This window comes from Chelonoidis abingdonii, chromosome 3 (assembly GCF_003597395.2).
Source record: "Chelonoidis abingdonii isolate Lonesome George chromosome 3, CheloAbing_2.0, whole genome shotgun sequence".
Taxonomy (NCBI): Eukaryota; Metazoa; Chordata; order Testudines; family Testudinidae; genus Chelonoidis; species Chelonoidis abingdonii.
In genome coordinates, this window is record NC_133771.1 from 202,700,874 (window position 1) to 202,713,657 (window position 12,784).

The following is a 12,784-nucleotide window of genomic DNA, read 5'->3' on the forward strand; positions in this document are numbered from 1 at the left end:
TGGGATACCTCCGAATACCTCGGAGGCCAATTACAGCACTTTTGGTGGCCACACTTGCGGAGCAGCGCTGCAGCACCGGCGCTGCAATCCTTATACCCTAGGCAGAGCAGGAGTACAGCCAGCGCTGCAGCCAGGGAGATGCAGTGCTGTATGTGCCTTGCAAGTGTGGACGGTGAGTAAGTTGCAGCACTGTAAACCCACCACCAGCGCTGCAACTCTCCAGTGTAGCCATGGCCTAAGTCCCATTGATTTTCAGTGATATAAGATCCAATTATATCATCAGGCCTGTACTGCTCCTGCAGTGAGTCACTTGTGCCTCCTTTACAACCCCTTTATGCTGGAGCAGGGGCCAGAATTGGCCCTGAGGTCTCCTGTAATGTTATCATTTTACTGTTTCCTTAGTCACCATCAGGTCTTCAGGACAGAGAAAACCTGGATTTACTAGTGTAAAAAATCAAACAGGAATGAGTAATGTTCTTAAACAAAAACTTTCTTTATACATCATGAAGCAGCAGCAAAAAAGGCATAAATCTATTTTCACGTCAGTCCGCTTTACCATCTTTAAATTTGAGTGAGGGGGTTTCCAGAGGCAAAATGGTACTTAATACTGTAATCTCTACTGCGTGGGGGAAATGGTGTCAGGTAAACCTCTTTTTATTCTTTTAAAAATTTAGATTAGTAGCTGCATACGAACCTTAACAGAGCTGAATGCAGCAAGTGGAAAAGGAGAGCAGATAAAGAATATGTTAGAACTATCCCTGCTGTCTACAAACCTGTGGTGTTAGTTTGATTTATGAGCTGAAATTACATATTTGACTCTGTTTCTTTTCTTATAGGACAGTGTTGCTATTAATAAAAATAATACTTGAGTACTGCCAGTGTGTGGATAACATCCCTTCTATTACTACTGACATGCTTACTCGTCTGTCTGATTTATTGAAGGTATGACTATCAAATTTGTAGCCCATACTGTACTAAGATCTTCAGGGCAGGGGATGCATCTTGTGGAGTCTCTAATGCTCCATGAAAATGTATGATTCAATGTCAGTGATGAAAAATAGCTTGACTGTGATCTCTGGTGTAATTATAGGAATAACAAGGCACATATTGCAGGGTGTAGTTGGGTAACACTGTGAACTAATCTAAATGCAATTCAGAGTAGATACTGTTATGTGAAATAACTAAAGGAAAGCCATTTGTCCCCTTGTTTACCGGCACATTAAAGATCCCTGGTAGCCAGCTGAAGAGATGTTTTGATGTTGATTTTTGGAGTCAGATTGTCATTTGTCCTTCAGGCTGGATAGAAGGTATTGTGAAGCAGAGGACTGTGGCTAGGAAAGAGCAATGCAAGCCAGAATGTCATTGGGAGTGTATGTATGCAGGGAGGAAACCAATTCCTTGATTTGTACAAGTCACCTTATTGTGGTTAGAAGGATGAAAAATAGTTCTCTGCTGAAACCATTGCTGTAAAATGGAAATTAAATTAAAAACTGTGACCTCTTCATCAACTGTTTATTGGTAGAGGCATTAATCGGAGTACATGAGTAACCTTAAAAATGTCATTGTTGTGATCTAACCCCAAACCTGCCAGTTAATTCAGTCTGGGACGTTGGCTGCCAGGTTTGTCTACAGAGGATTTCTGATGCGTTAAAGTATTGAAAATAGAAATTTATATCAAAATAGCAGCCAGCTGAGAACTGCAAATGGAAGGGTTTGTTTTAAACTTTATTTTTATTGTTTTATATAAAGATAAATACATAATGAAACTACGTATATGTGTGTGTGTGTGTGTGTGTACATATATATATATATGTGTGTACATATATATATGTAATATGCACAAGATGGAAATAGCATATGAATAACAAAATTCACTGTTCTTCATTTGTAAAACCTGGGGGAAAAAAGTCTCTGAGTCTGTAGAGGTCATGTGGGGCATCAGTTATTACAGTGACTAAATAGATAACTAAGTGAGAACATAACTTTACGAGTTTCAGGGACTAACATATACTAAATTTCAAAAGCATGCAATAGTTTCACATGTGACAGGCAGCCTCATATCTTTTCCAAGTGTTTCTGTTAAACACAGTCATTTTTTTCCATGAATGCAAGAGAGCTCACTAAGCCAGTCTGTGTATGGGAGAGGAATTGCAGATTTCTCTTTTCCATATTTCTTAATGTGCTCTTCTAGAGGTGAGAGAGTTGAAACAGACCAATTATCCCTTATCCTGGCTTGAATCCTTGAGCCCAGCCATTGAAGGAAGGAACTGTGAGACTGTGGTAGCTGATGTTTGTTACACTTACAATTGAAGGAGGCCAGTCTATCAAGGCCAACTCCATGCTTAAGACAATTTGGATAGAAAAAACATTATCAAAAATTAAAGATATAATATAAATGGAAATTTACCAGTGTACTAGGTTACAGACCTTCTAAATATTCCTTTCAAGGTTACCGACCTTTTAAATATTCCTTTTAAACCTTTTTTATATAGGGGCTTTTCTTTCCTCGGAGTCATCATTCAAGTTCATCCTTAAAACTTTCCATTAATAGGTGAATTGTGATTATTCCTGTTGGTATATTTCGTTTTTCATTGCCAAAATGGCTTGTGCATTTTATTAATTTCTGTAGTTCCTATCTCTGTGGCATCTAGGCAGGCTTCAGCTGTAGCCAGTCTTATCTGAGGCATAGGGTGCAAAGTGGTTCTCAGATAATCAGGTCCCAAACCATTTCTGGCTTTGAAAATGACCACCAACACCTTGAATTGCACCTGGCAGTGAACAGGAAGCCCGCATGTGGACATAAGCACAGATGTTGGGCTTGGAGTATGCAGTTTTGTTGGTCTAGACGTCGCAGATAATATAACCACAGAAGAGAGACCACTCAGTGCCACAGCACAGGAATGCAGAAGTTCTCTGTTATTAACTGTCAGACTTAGGGAATCTTACTCCACTAGCTCTTCAGCCTTCTTCCCTGCCTCTTTGCTTGTCAGACCATCTGATACCCTGATGACCAACAAAGTTGATACAGAGAAGGAGTATTGAGGAGTCAGTCTGTCAGGAGTCCTGGATAGCAGATGGTTACGAGTCCAGCGCTCTGCTAGGCAATCAATGAACTGACTCAAAAGCTGAATAATAAATTCCGCTAGAGCAGCCTGAAACTCCATGTTCCTACATTTCTGTGCTTGTACCACAGGAATAGGTAGAGACCGTCTAGATTTGTTCAAGAGGCTCTAGGGCTTGGCAATGTTCCTTCCATCCCCACTCCACATCCTCTGCCTCTGGCAGCACAGGTGGTGGATGGTGGTCCAGTGCTCACGTCTTATCCATTGCAGTCCTGCTTTGGATAGCTAAATGTAGGTAGCAGCATGAAGAATCTTTTCCCACACTCGCTACTCTCTTCAGAGACGGGGGCCCTGATCTCTGAATGGGATCATGAATCAGTGGGATCATTAGTACTGCTGAGAAAAAGATTGCTCCTCTCTCAGTACTATTAACTCTGTCTTCCTAACTGATTTTTTCATCTGCTTTCTGTGTCCCAAATGTGCCAGGTTTGGCTTGGGGGGTGGAGCGGGATGGGGGATAGGTCAGAATCTAAATCAGAAAATTAGTTGTTTGATGATTTCCATGGGACTAACCTTTCCTGCAGTCTGCCCCAGCCAGCCAAGTTCAATGGCACTATACCTGTTCACTGCCTCTGAGGGCCCTGTGCAAGAAGTTTTTATTTAGTCTTCTAGTAAGAATTCACTGCTTCCATGCATTCATCTGGAATTAGGACGGAAGTACCTTAGCCACTCCCCATGACAAGTCAGAGCTGCCTCCAATGTTTTCAGGAAGAGAAGCACAACCCAAATACCTCAGACGGAGGGAGCGGTCAGTCCCAGAAATGAAATAATTGGGAAATAATTGGGAAATAATTGTCCATTTTTAATACCCCCTATTTCCATTCCTGTCCCAGAAATCCAATCCAGAGAGCCATCATGAACTGATTCAAGAAACACCAAGAGCCTGATTCAAAGCACAGTGAAGTCAGTGGAATGACTCCTAATGACTTTAGTGAGCTCTAGATCAGGTCCTGAGTAAGTCCTATGCGGATTATGAGATCCTGAATAAACACACGAGGAATCATTAGAAAGAGCATTGGACTCTCTTAGAACAAGAAATTTGGGTAACTTCAGTACCAAGCCCAATCATCTGTCAGTGATTAAAGTCTCTCACTTTTATCTATGGCATTTCTAAGGTACCTATCATCCCCATACTCCCCCTATATTACATATAGATCTCTAACTCTTACTTTTTTTTCCTCTCTCTGATAGTATTTCAACTCCAGAAGCTGCCAGCTAGTTCTCGGAGCAGGTGCATTGCAAGTTGTTGGTTTGAAAACAATAACTACAAAAAATTTAGGTATGGATTTCTACTGTTCAGATCTCATTCCTCAGTCTAATAAAACACTAAATATTCAGGATAAGCCATATCCAAGTTGCAGTGCTCTGGAAAAGATGTGAAAAGATAAGAAGGGGTTACCATGATGTGTTTACTTTGAATATAGAATTTGTATAAGAATCTATGAATTGTAGCATTGAAGAAGTGTGCTGCAGTGTGTGTCAAATATGTTACTTGGAAGTAGAAGAAATCAATCTCGTAGTCAAACATAGTTTTCAGTCAAAATAAGTGACTTTGGAAGCTAGAATTACTTCTTAAATTGTGACCTTGTCACAGATGGGGTGGTTTGCTATTTGGAGTTTGAAATTTGGAATACACAGTACTTCCATTTTTACAAGTAGCAGCATCCTGCCTATCTTAAATCAACCCCTGTATTTCACTTGAATACAGTACTCTCTGCTTCCTGTCCTAAGCTGTTGTGAAATGTTGCTGCGCTCTGTTGACTGCCAAATTCAGCTCCAGAGGTGACTACATTTCACTAGTGGATGAAAGGGTTTCTTTGTGTAGCTCCATATCCTACAATCAAGCTTTACTTAGCTAAAACTCCCCGTCCAATCAATGAATGAAGGACTGGGTGAGTTGGTACCCTCAATGTAAAGTGCTCTGGATCTTTGACCTGAATATAGTGATGTCACATGTTTGTATCTTCACTAAATGACTTTGTAAATTTTCACTTCCTGATTATCTTCAAGCTTGTTTTTGAGTGTTGGATCTGTATTCTGTTTTTTAGAGAAGGTGCAGGCTGTACAAAATGACTATACTTGTGTAATAATTGAGCTGTTTTTCCCCTTCTCTTACTTCTGGGTTTACAGCTCTCTCTTCACGCTGCCTGCAGCTAATCGTACACTACATTCCTATTATCAGGGCTCATTTTGAAGCTCGACTGCAGCCTAAACAATTTAGCATGCTCAGGCATTTTGACCACATCACTAAGGTAATTCTTTATGTATCTTCCAGTTAAACTTTATATATGCTCTTTCTCAGTTGTGCTGTGAAGAGTATGAATGTCATAAGATGGTAAATAAAACCCTATTTTTCCATTACAGGATTATCATGACCACATAGCTGAAATTTCAGCAAAGCTTGTAGCCATAATGGATAGCTTATTTGACAAACTGTTATCAAAGGTAAGGATTTACGGAAATAATTATACTCCACATTTCATTTGGGTGTTTCATTATGTACAGAATCTTAGACTAGAGGTTTCAAATAAAGTATAAATTTTCCCTGTGTAGGCATTGTTTAAACTGGTTTAAACCTATATCCACAAGGCCCTATGCTGGACTTAAGAAAATATACTCTTTAAGAGTCAAGGCCTGTATGGCATTAACCTTTATAAAATCAGCATTGGTCATATCTTGAATCTCTTTTTGATGCAATAAATTGTTACGCTTTCCTTGGTGCAGTAGCTACTGTGAAAATAGTAGTTCCCATGCTTTACCCAGATGCCTGGCTACTCTGCTTTCTTGGAGCATCTTGTCCAGCTGATGGCTGTTGTGGCTGGCATTTCCAGTCATGCCGCTGGCTCCCAATCCCATCCCTGAGAGCAACTCCTATTTCCTGCTCTTCTGCAGTGAAGAGCATGGGTGCGGCTGCCTATAGAAGCAGCTGGAAGCAAGGAGGAGCCAGTGCCATGTGACCTCCCAGTGCAATGGGCACCCCAGGTGGAAAAATGGTGAGCTATAGGAAATTGGCATGAGAGAAAGTATGGTCCAGTGGCTGGGCCACCAGCCTGGAGCTTGAGAGATCCGGGACTTGCTGTGTGACCTTGGGCAAGTCATTTAGTCACCCTGTGCCACAGTTCCCCATCTGTAAAGTAGGGACAATCGCAGTGTCCTACCTCACAAAGGTGCTCTGAGGATAAATTCATTTAAGTTAGTGAGGTTCTCAGGCACGGTGGTAATGGGGCTGATTAAGTACCTAAGATAGATAGATTGTATCTATTCATTGAAATCAGTGTCAAGTGATCAGTTTGACTAGCGGCAGCCAACCTGGGCCTGAGAAGGAGCCAGAATTTACCAATGTACATTGCCAAAGAGCCACAGTAATACGTCAGCAGCTCCCAGCACCTCCCACCTGCTGACAGTCCCTCCAGTCACCATTTCCCCTTCTTCCTCGCACCTCCAGATCAGCTGTTCCGTGGTGTGCAGGAGGCTGGGGGGTGGGAGGAGCGAGGGCATGGCAGGTTCAGGGGTGGGACTAGGAAGGGGTGAGTGCGGGCAGGGCCTGTGGCAGAGCCAGGAGTTGAGCAGAGCACCCCCTGGCACGTTGGAAAGTCGGTGCCTGTAGCTCCAGCCCTGGAGTCGATGCCTGTACAAGGAGCCGCATACTAACCTCTAAAGAGCCGCATGTGGCTCCGGAGCCACAGTTTGGCTAAACCGTATGGGCCAGATTCTGCCACAATGAGTAGTACTTGGCTCTGCAAAGTGTTCCATTGGTCCCAGTGGGACTGCTGATGGGCTGAGGGACTACTCAGCAACAGGAAAGGGGAAGAAGTGGGCTGTCAGTTTTGAAAAGTAAACTTAGTAAACCTGCAGCCTGTTCAATTTGTTTTTTAAAGCTGCTTCATAAGGAAATATTACAGCAGGAAAAAATGAACCTTTGAGTGACCAGTTTGACTGGTTCATGGAAATACATTTATTATAGAAGGCACTTAAAATTCAGGTGTTCGTTGCACAGTGTGACATGGGTTAGGGAAATCTAGTTATGTGATTGGTTATTGGCACAATTACATAAACAGCGCCTATGCTCTGTTTCAGAAAATGTAAAATACTGGGGACAGGGAGAATCTTTTGGAATATATTATGTTCTCCCTCCTCCCACCCCACCCCCCGACATTTTGTTAAGGTAGCAAGAATTGCTGCTGATGGGGAGTGTGGAGTCGGATTGCCACAGAGAGGAAATGGGAAAAGGGTTTATTTTTTTCTGTCGTATTACGACGTCTTTTCATTAATTAAATGTGTTTGAAAAGACCAACGCCGGCGAGGTGACAAAGTCCAAAATAGTGTTCTAGCCACCACAGACCAAATAAACTTCCACTTTGTCAAATATCTTCCCTGTCACTTTTATTCTCATCTCTTGAAAATAAGTGTTTAACTCCTGGCCCCTCGAGTGGAGGTGCACAACAACACACCCACAGTGCAGGGCTTGTCTGGATTGTGGCTAACATGCATCTGCCATGCCGTCCTTCCATCTTCGCTGCCCACTCTCTCGTGAGCTGGCAGAAGATTTAAGCTGGCAAGATTCCTGCTCTCTGAAGCTCTAGGGTTGTTTTCAATTTCAGCAGCTGACTCACATGACTACAGCCAGCAGGGATAGGGGAGGGATGATATGACATGTGCTAGCTTGCCTGCCTTACCAGTAAACCTAGTCCCTTTGGTTGTTTGGTACCTAATAGAGCTGAGGATCTGATCTTAACATTACTGCTACTCTCCTCTTGGGTGAATGACAGTGAGAACACTGAAGGACCTCTTGAAACAGGAAATATGCAGCAGCTAGAGGACAGGAGTATAGCTTGTTAATTGTAACCTTGTTAGCATTGCTTTTTAGGGGGTATGTGTCAGAGTCTCAAGGCTTGAGTACCCCACAAATAAAAATGATCACTGGCTTGAAATGTGTAAATCTGAAAGAATGAGCAAGTCGTCGTAATGGGATTGTTCTGGAGCCTGGCAGTGCGGTGTTAAGTGTGTGTAACAAAAATTAATATGATCTAGAAATCACAGACGTGCTTCTCTTCACAAAACAATCAGCATGGTCCAGTGGACAGGCTACTAAACTGGGGCCCTGGAGCCCTCGGTTCTCTTGCTGGCTTTGCAGCTGACCTGCAAACCATGTCATGCCTCTGTTTCACCTCCTTCTCTTGTTTAGATTGAGAGCTTTTTGGGGCGAGGCCTGTCTCTTACTACGGGTGCATAACAGTGTCTAGAGCAAAGGGCCCTGGTGGCACTGGTGTGACACAGTTCTCTTAGTTGTAGAGGTGCAGGTAGAAGACAGATGGGGGTACCGTATTAGTGAAAATGATACAGTCCCCTAAGATCCCATGGCTCTCTTTGAACCTATACTTTCCTTACCATTTGGATGCAGCAATAAAAGCTCTGAGCCTGCTCTGGCAAGGTGTTGAGCATGAGAGAAGCTGGAAATGCTGAGCAACTTGCAGGATTGCAACCCAAGATACTTGGGCTGAACAGCCCCAGCGTTAACTTGCATGTTTTCTATGACTATCCCACTTCACAGACACGTACAATACAACACAACCATTTTAAAGCCAGAAGACTGTAATTCAAGTCACTTGGAGCCCATTTCTGCAAATACTCCCATTTATAGTACTCATTACCCTAAGTAGTCCAATTAGCCTTAGTGGTAATCGATCTTTGGTAGGCCATGTTTGCAGAATTGGGCCCTTTGTCTCCAAGACTTATTTCTCAGCTACAATTAAACTATCAGCTTTCCTTTTCCTCAGAACTTTATAGATAACACCAATTTTTCTCTTTCAAGCAATGGCCAAGCAGAGTTCTCCAAATTCAGACCTAGTGCAAGCAGATGTAACTCCTTTTAGTTCAGCAACATTTATAAATAAATAATAATCTTGAGTAATTCATCCATAGGCCTTGAAGCTCTTTACTAATTAGAGGAAGTATCATGATTGCCTTTTGTGAGAGAGGGGCCCTCTGGGGCCTAAGCCTGCTTAAAGGAGCCCTAGACTTGTGACCTACTCTTGGCCATGAAACTACAGATCCAGCTTTATTGCGGAAAGTATTGCAGCTAGGACGTTGCCTTGAAAATCACAATACGATCTTTCCTTCCAGGTGTGGGAACGTAAGAATGTTGTTCCCTTGCAGCAAATCTCCTTTCAATAGCTTGTTTCTCAGATACCAGCCATGCTCAAGGAAAGGTACCTCTCATCTTATTCACCCCCAGTATTTTTCCTCATTCCTTGGGATGAGTCCATACTGTCAGTGGCTGACTTCAGTTGTATTTTTACGTGTTCTTTGGCACGTACTGTACTTGGTTTTCAGCTGCTTTCGTCTCTCCTTGTGTCAGAAACTTCCAATTACGTGTTCGTGTAGGACTTGCTTGTTTTCTTTTATCCAATATTTGTACTGGAGTGAGAGAGTGGTGCGTCTGTCATAGGCGGAATTATTTCCTGTGGAGAGAAAGCATGTTCCAGAGGGGGAGATGGGACTAGTGTAAGGCATGGCATATGCACATTTAACTGTCATGTTAATCATTCGCTCCCTAAAATATGACTGAGAGGTCTAATGTAAGCCAGCTAAAAATAATGAGCAGGAAGCAGCAATTAAAACTAACCGAGACAAATGGATCAGGTGGGGGAAATGCTGCTTTGATTCCTGTTGAATTAAAGTGCCAATGATTCTTTAATGCAGGATGCCCATGGATCAATAATAGCTTTTAGTCAGTGCTGTCTGAAAGGCCTAGCAGGGTAGGAGGCAGCCAGGAACATTTTCCTTTTGACCATTTTCTAAAGATGTTGGAAAACAGGTGACCAATGTTGTCTTTCTTACCAGTATGAGGTGAAAGCTCCTGTTCCTTCAGCCTGCTTCAGGAATATTTGTAAGCAAATGGCAAAGATGCATGAAGCTATATATGACCTCCTCCCTGAGGAGCAAACACAGGTGAGCATTTTAAGTTGTTTAGAAGCTATTGTAGCACTTCCCTCATAAACACACATCATTACCAGCCCTTGGAACAGTTTTGCTTTCCACAGACAAAAGCATCTAGTGTATATAGTCATGTGTGGTGAACAACCACCATTGCAGTGAGTTCAGGTTGAATTGAATCTTTTTTTAGTTTAGGAGGGGTGGGGGGGTATTTTTTGCAATATTTGCTCTACTCTAGTTCCCCAGGGCAAGACTAAGCTGCCTCACTTCCTTTTTGCATCAACCTTGTTCTTAATATCTAGATGTACATATGCTGAATACAAGAGTTAGTGGTGAAATTCTACACAAGGGCAATAATTTGGCTGTTGTGTGTGGTCATACTGAGAATCTCCCAGAATTATTACTGAAATCTACACTAGAACAGCCGTTTGATGCAGCTGTAATACAATTCAAATTTAACTACAGCACTGGATTATTCATGTCACTAAATCTGCTATGAGCCCAGTTGTTTCTAGGTGTGCTCGTTTCAATATTAGGCTACAGTCAGTGCTTTTATAGGTGGCCAGGAAGGACCATTCTGTCACTTAATGCATTGGATTGCAGTCTGCCTCTTCTGTTAATAAGGATTGTGCTAAAAAACCCATAAATGATAACTGATCCTTTTGTTTTATGTAAGGGTTCCAGTGCAAGAAAGATATTGTTTATTATTTTATAGCACCTACAAGTGTGCGGGATGCCTCCCAGACAGAGAAGACAGGTCCCTGTCCCAAAGAGTTTACAATGTAAATACTAGTCGCAATAGACAAGTGAGAATATACCATCCAACAGGAGCAGAGAGGTTATGGAGGGAAAGACACATTCTATAAAACATTAGTTTAGGCATGCACCCATTCTAAAGAATCCAGTGTTTGTACTTCATTAGTGTTAGCACACTTTTTTTTTTCTGGGAGTGCTACAGAAGAGAGTTTTGGGGAAGAATTATATGAATGAAGTGAAGTTCCTTATTCTGATGCTATTACACACAGGTTACTGGGTTTTATGGTTTTGTTGTAGATGTTGTTTTTAAGAATTAATGCAAGCTACAAACTTCATTTGAAGAGGCAGCTGGCCCATTTAAATGTAGTCAATGATGGAGGACCTCAGAATGGGTATGTATGGACACTTGTTTTAATACTAATTTCCACAGTAGCTACAATACTTAGTTCTCTTAATAAATCTACCTGCTGTAATCAAAATGCCACTGTACGTTGTATTTAGAATGCAAGATCTGTTTGGAGCCCTGTTCTGCGAAAAGGTGCAACTTGAATAGGGCACTGCTTTTAGAGAAAATAGGTTGAGGGGAGAAGGAACATAGTCTGGTGAGTAAAGAAAAGAATTGAGTGTAGCCTGATTTGGGGTGTGTTAGTAGGGCTGATTTAATTTATCCACCTAATTTAATTGTATTTAATTAATTTTAATTAATAATAATTATTGGATATTAATTAGTATGGGTTTGGCTCACTAGTTTGTTTGATCAGAAGATAAAGTTCATCCTGAATCAGGCTTCACAGAGTTTATAAAAGGAACTTAGGGAGTATGACAGGAGCTTACACTGAGACAGATACAGTCATGAAGACCTTTTTATTAAAATCAATGGAATAGTAAGCAAATGGTAAAGCAGTTAGGATTACAGAGCTACAAGAATCACAGTTCTGTAAAATATACATCTATGGTAATACAATATTGTAAGCTGCAAACGTGGTTAATACTCACACGCTGTTTTAATAACCTGGTGTTGGAAGATACGGGCCACGCCTGTGGCAATTTCCATTTTCACACCTCTGGCAGAGGAAGCTAATGCAGAGCTGCTTGCTCTCTAATTTAACTCCGTCTGCCTTAATTAAAACGAAATAGAGACTTAGTTTGGAAAGAAATAATTCAGCCTATTAATAGTTAATAGCCGTCGTAGATGGGTAGCATCAATACATAGTTGAAGGTGGAGGCAATGAAGAGTAGACAGGAGCAGATAGATTGCCTGCTTAATGGCGAGCTGCCTCACCTTTTTATAGGGCATTAGTCGGAAATCCTTCCCCCACGGAAATGTTAGGGTACACTCGCCCCATAGGCTAGTGTGTATGTACATATGAATCACAGGTATGTACGCATTTGTGGTGTACTTGTTAGATTTGTGAGCAAAAATACCCTTTTTCCACTCTTTACTGTTGTTGGTTCAGGCAAAGGTCTCTAGACATCTGCGTAGGTATTTTGTCTATTACTTTTCTGAGTAAGGGTCGCAAAATGTGCTAAAAGTTGCCTTAGCATCACATACAGCATTTTGGCCTGTAGGTCTCTTGCATTACAGCCAAACTTATTCTTAATATAAATCTGTAAGGCTATTACATTAAATACTCAACTTTATAAGAAAGATATATTTATACAGACTAACAGATTAATCCTTAGGGCTACATGGGAGTCGGGAAATCTGAGTAATATTCCTTGCACTGTCACCCTTGGATGTGTTGTTTCATCTGCCTGTGCCCATTTCTTCTTTTTTATAATGGTGACAAGTCATTACTTACCTCACAAGTCATGTGACACTTAAAGTACCTTGGAAACATGAATTAATTCAGATGCGTGGCTGGAAGGTGCTAACTATTATCAGGAATTAGTGTTTTCTCTGTGTATAGGGAGCTTCCCTACAGGAAATGTTTTTAAAGCAGAACCAGCTTCTTCATAAAGAATTCTGA

General features: G+C 41.5%; 1 protein-coding gene across 9 annotated transcripts in view; it reads left to right on the forward strand.

The window, feature by feature from the left end:
• VPS54 (VPS54 subunit of GARP complex) overlaps nt 1–12,784 on the forward strand; it is a 75,844-nt gene that overhangs the window by 59,929 nt on the left and 3,131 nt on the right. For 6 of the 9 annotated variants that reach the window (XM_075064456.1, XM_075064453.1, XM_075064451.1 and 3 more), the window contains 6 exons: nt 837–942; nt 4,314–4,401; nt 5,253–5,374; nt 5,487–5,567; nt 9,966–10,073; nt 11,112–11,206. In XM_075064456.1, coding sequence (XP_074920557.1) covers nt 837–942; nt 4,314–4,401; nt 5,253–5,374; nt 5,487–5,567; nt 9,966–10,073; nt 11,112–11,206 — 600 coding nt within the window. Of the gene's footprint in view, nt 1–836; nt 943–4,313; nt 4,402–5,252; nt 5,375–5,486; nt 5,568–9,245; nt 9,379–9,965; nt 10,074–11,111; nt 11,207–12,784 lie in introns of those variants that run through there. The other 3 variants (XM_075064459.1, XM_075064457.1, XM_075064458.1) reach the window with 3 other exon arrangements.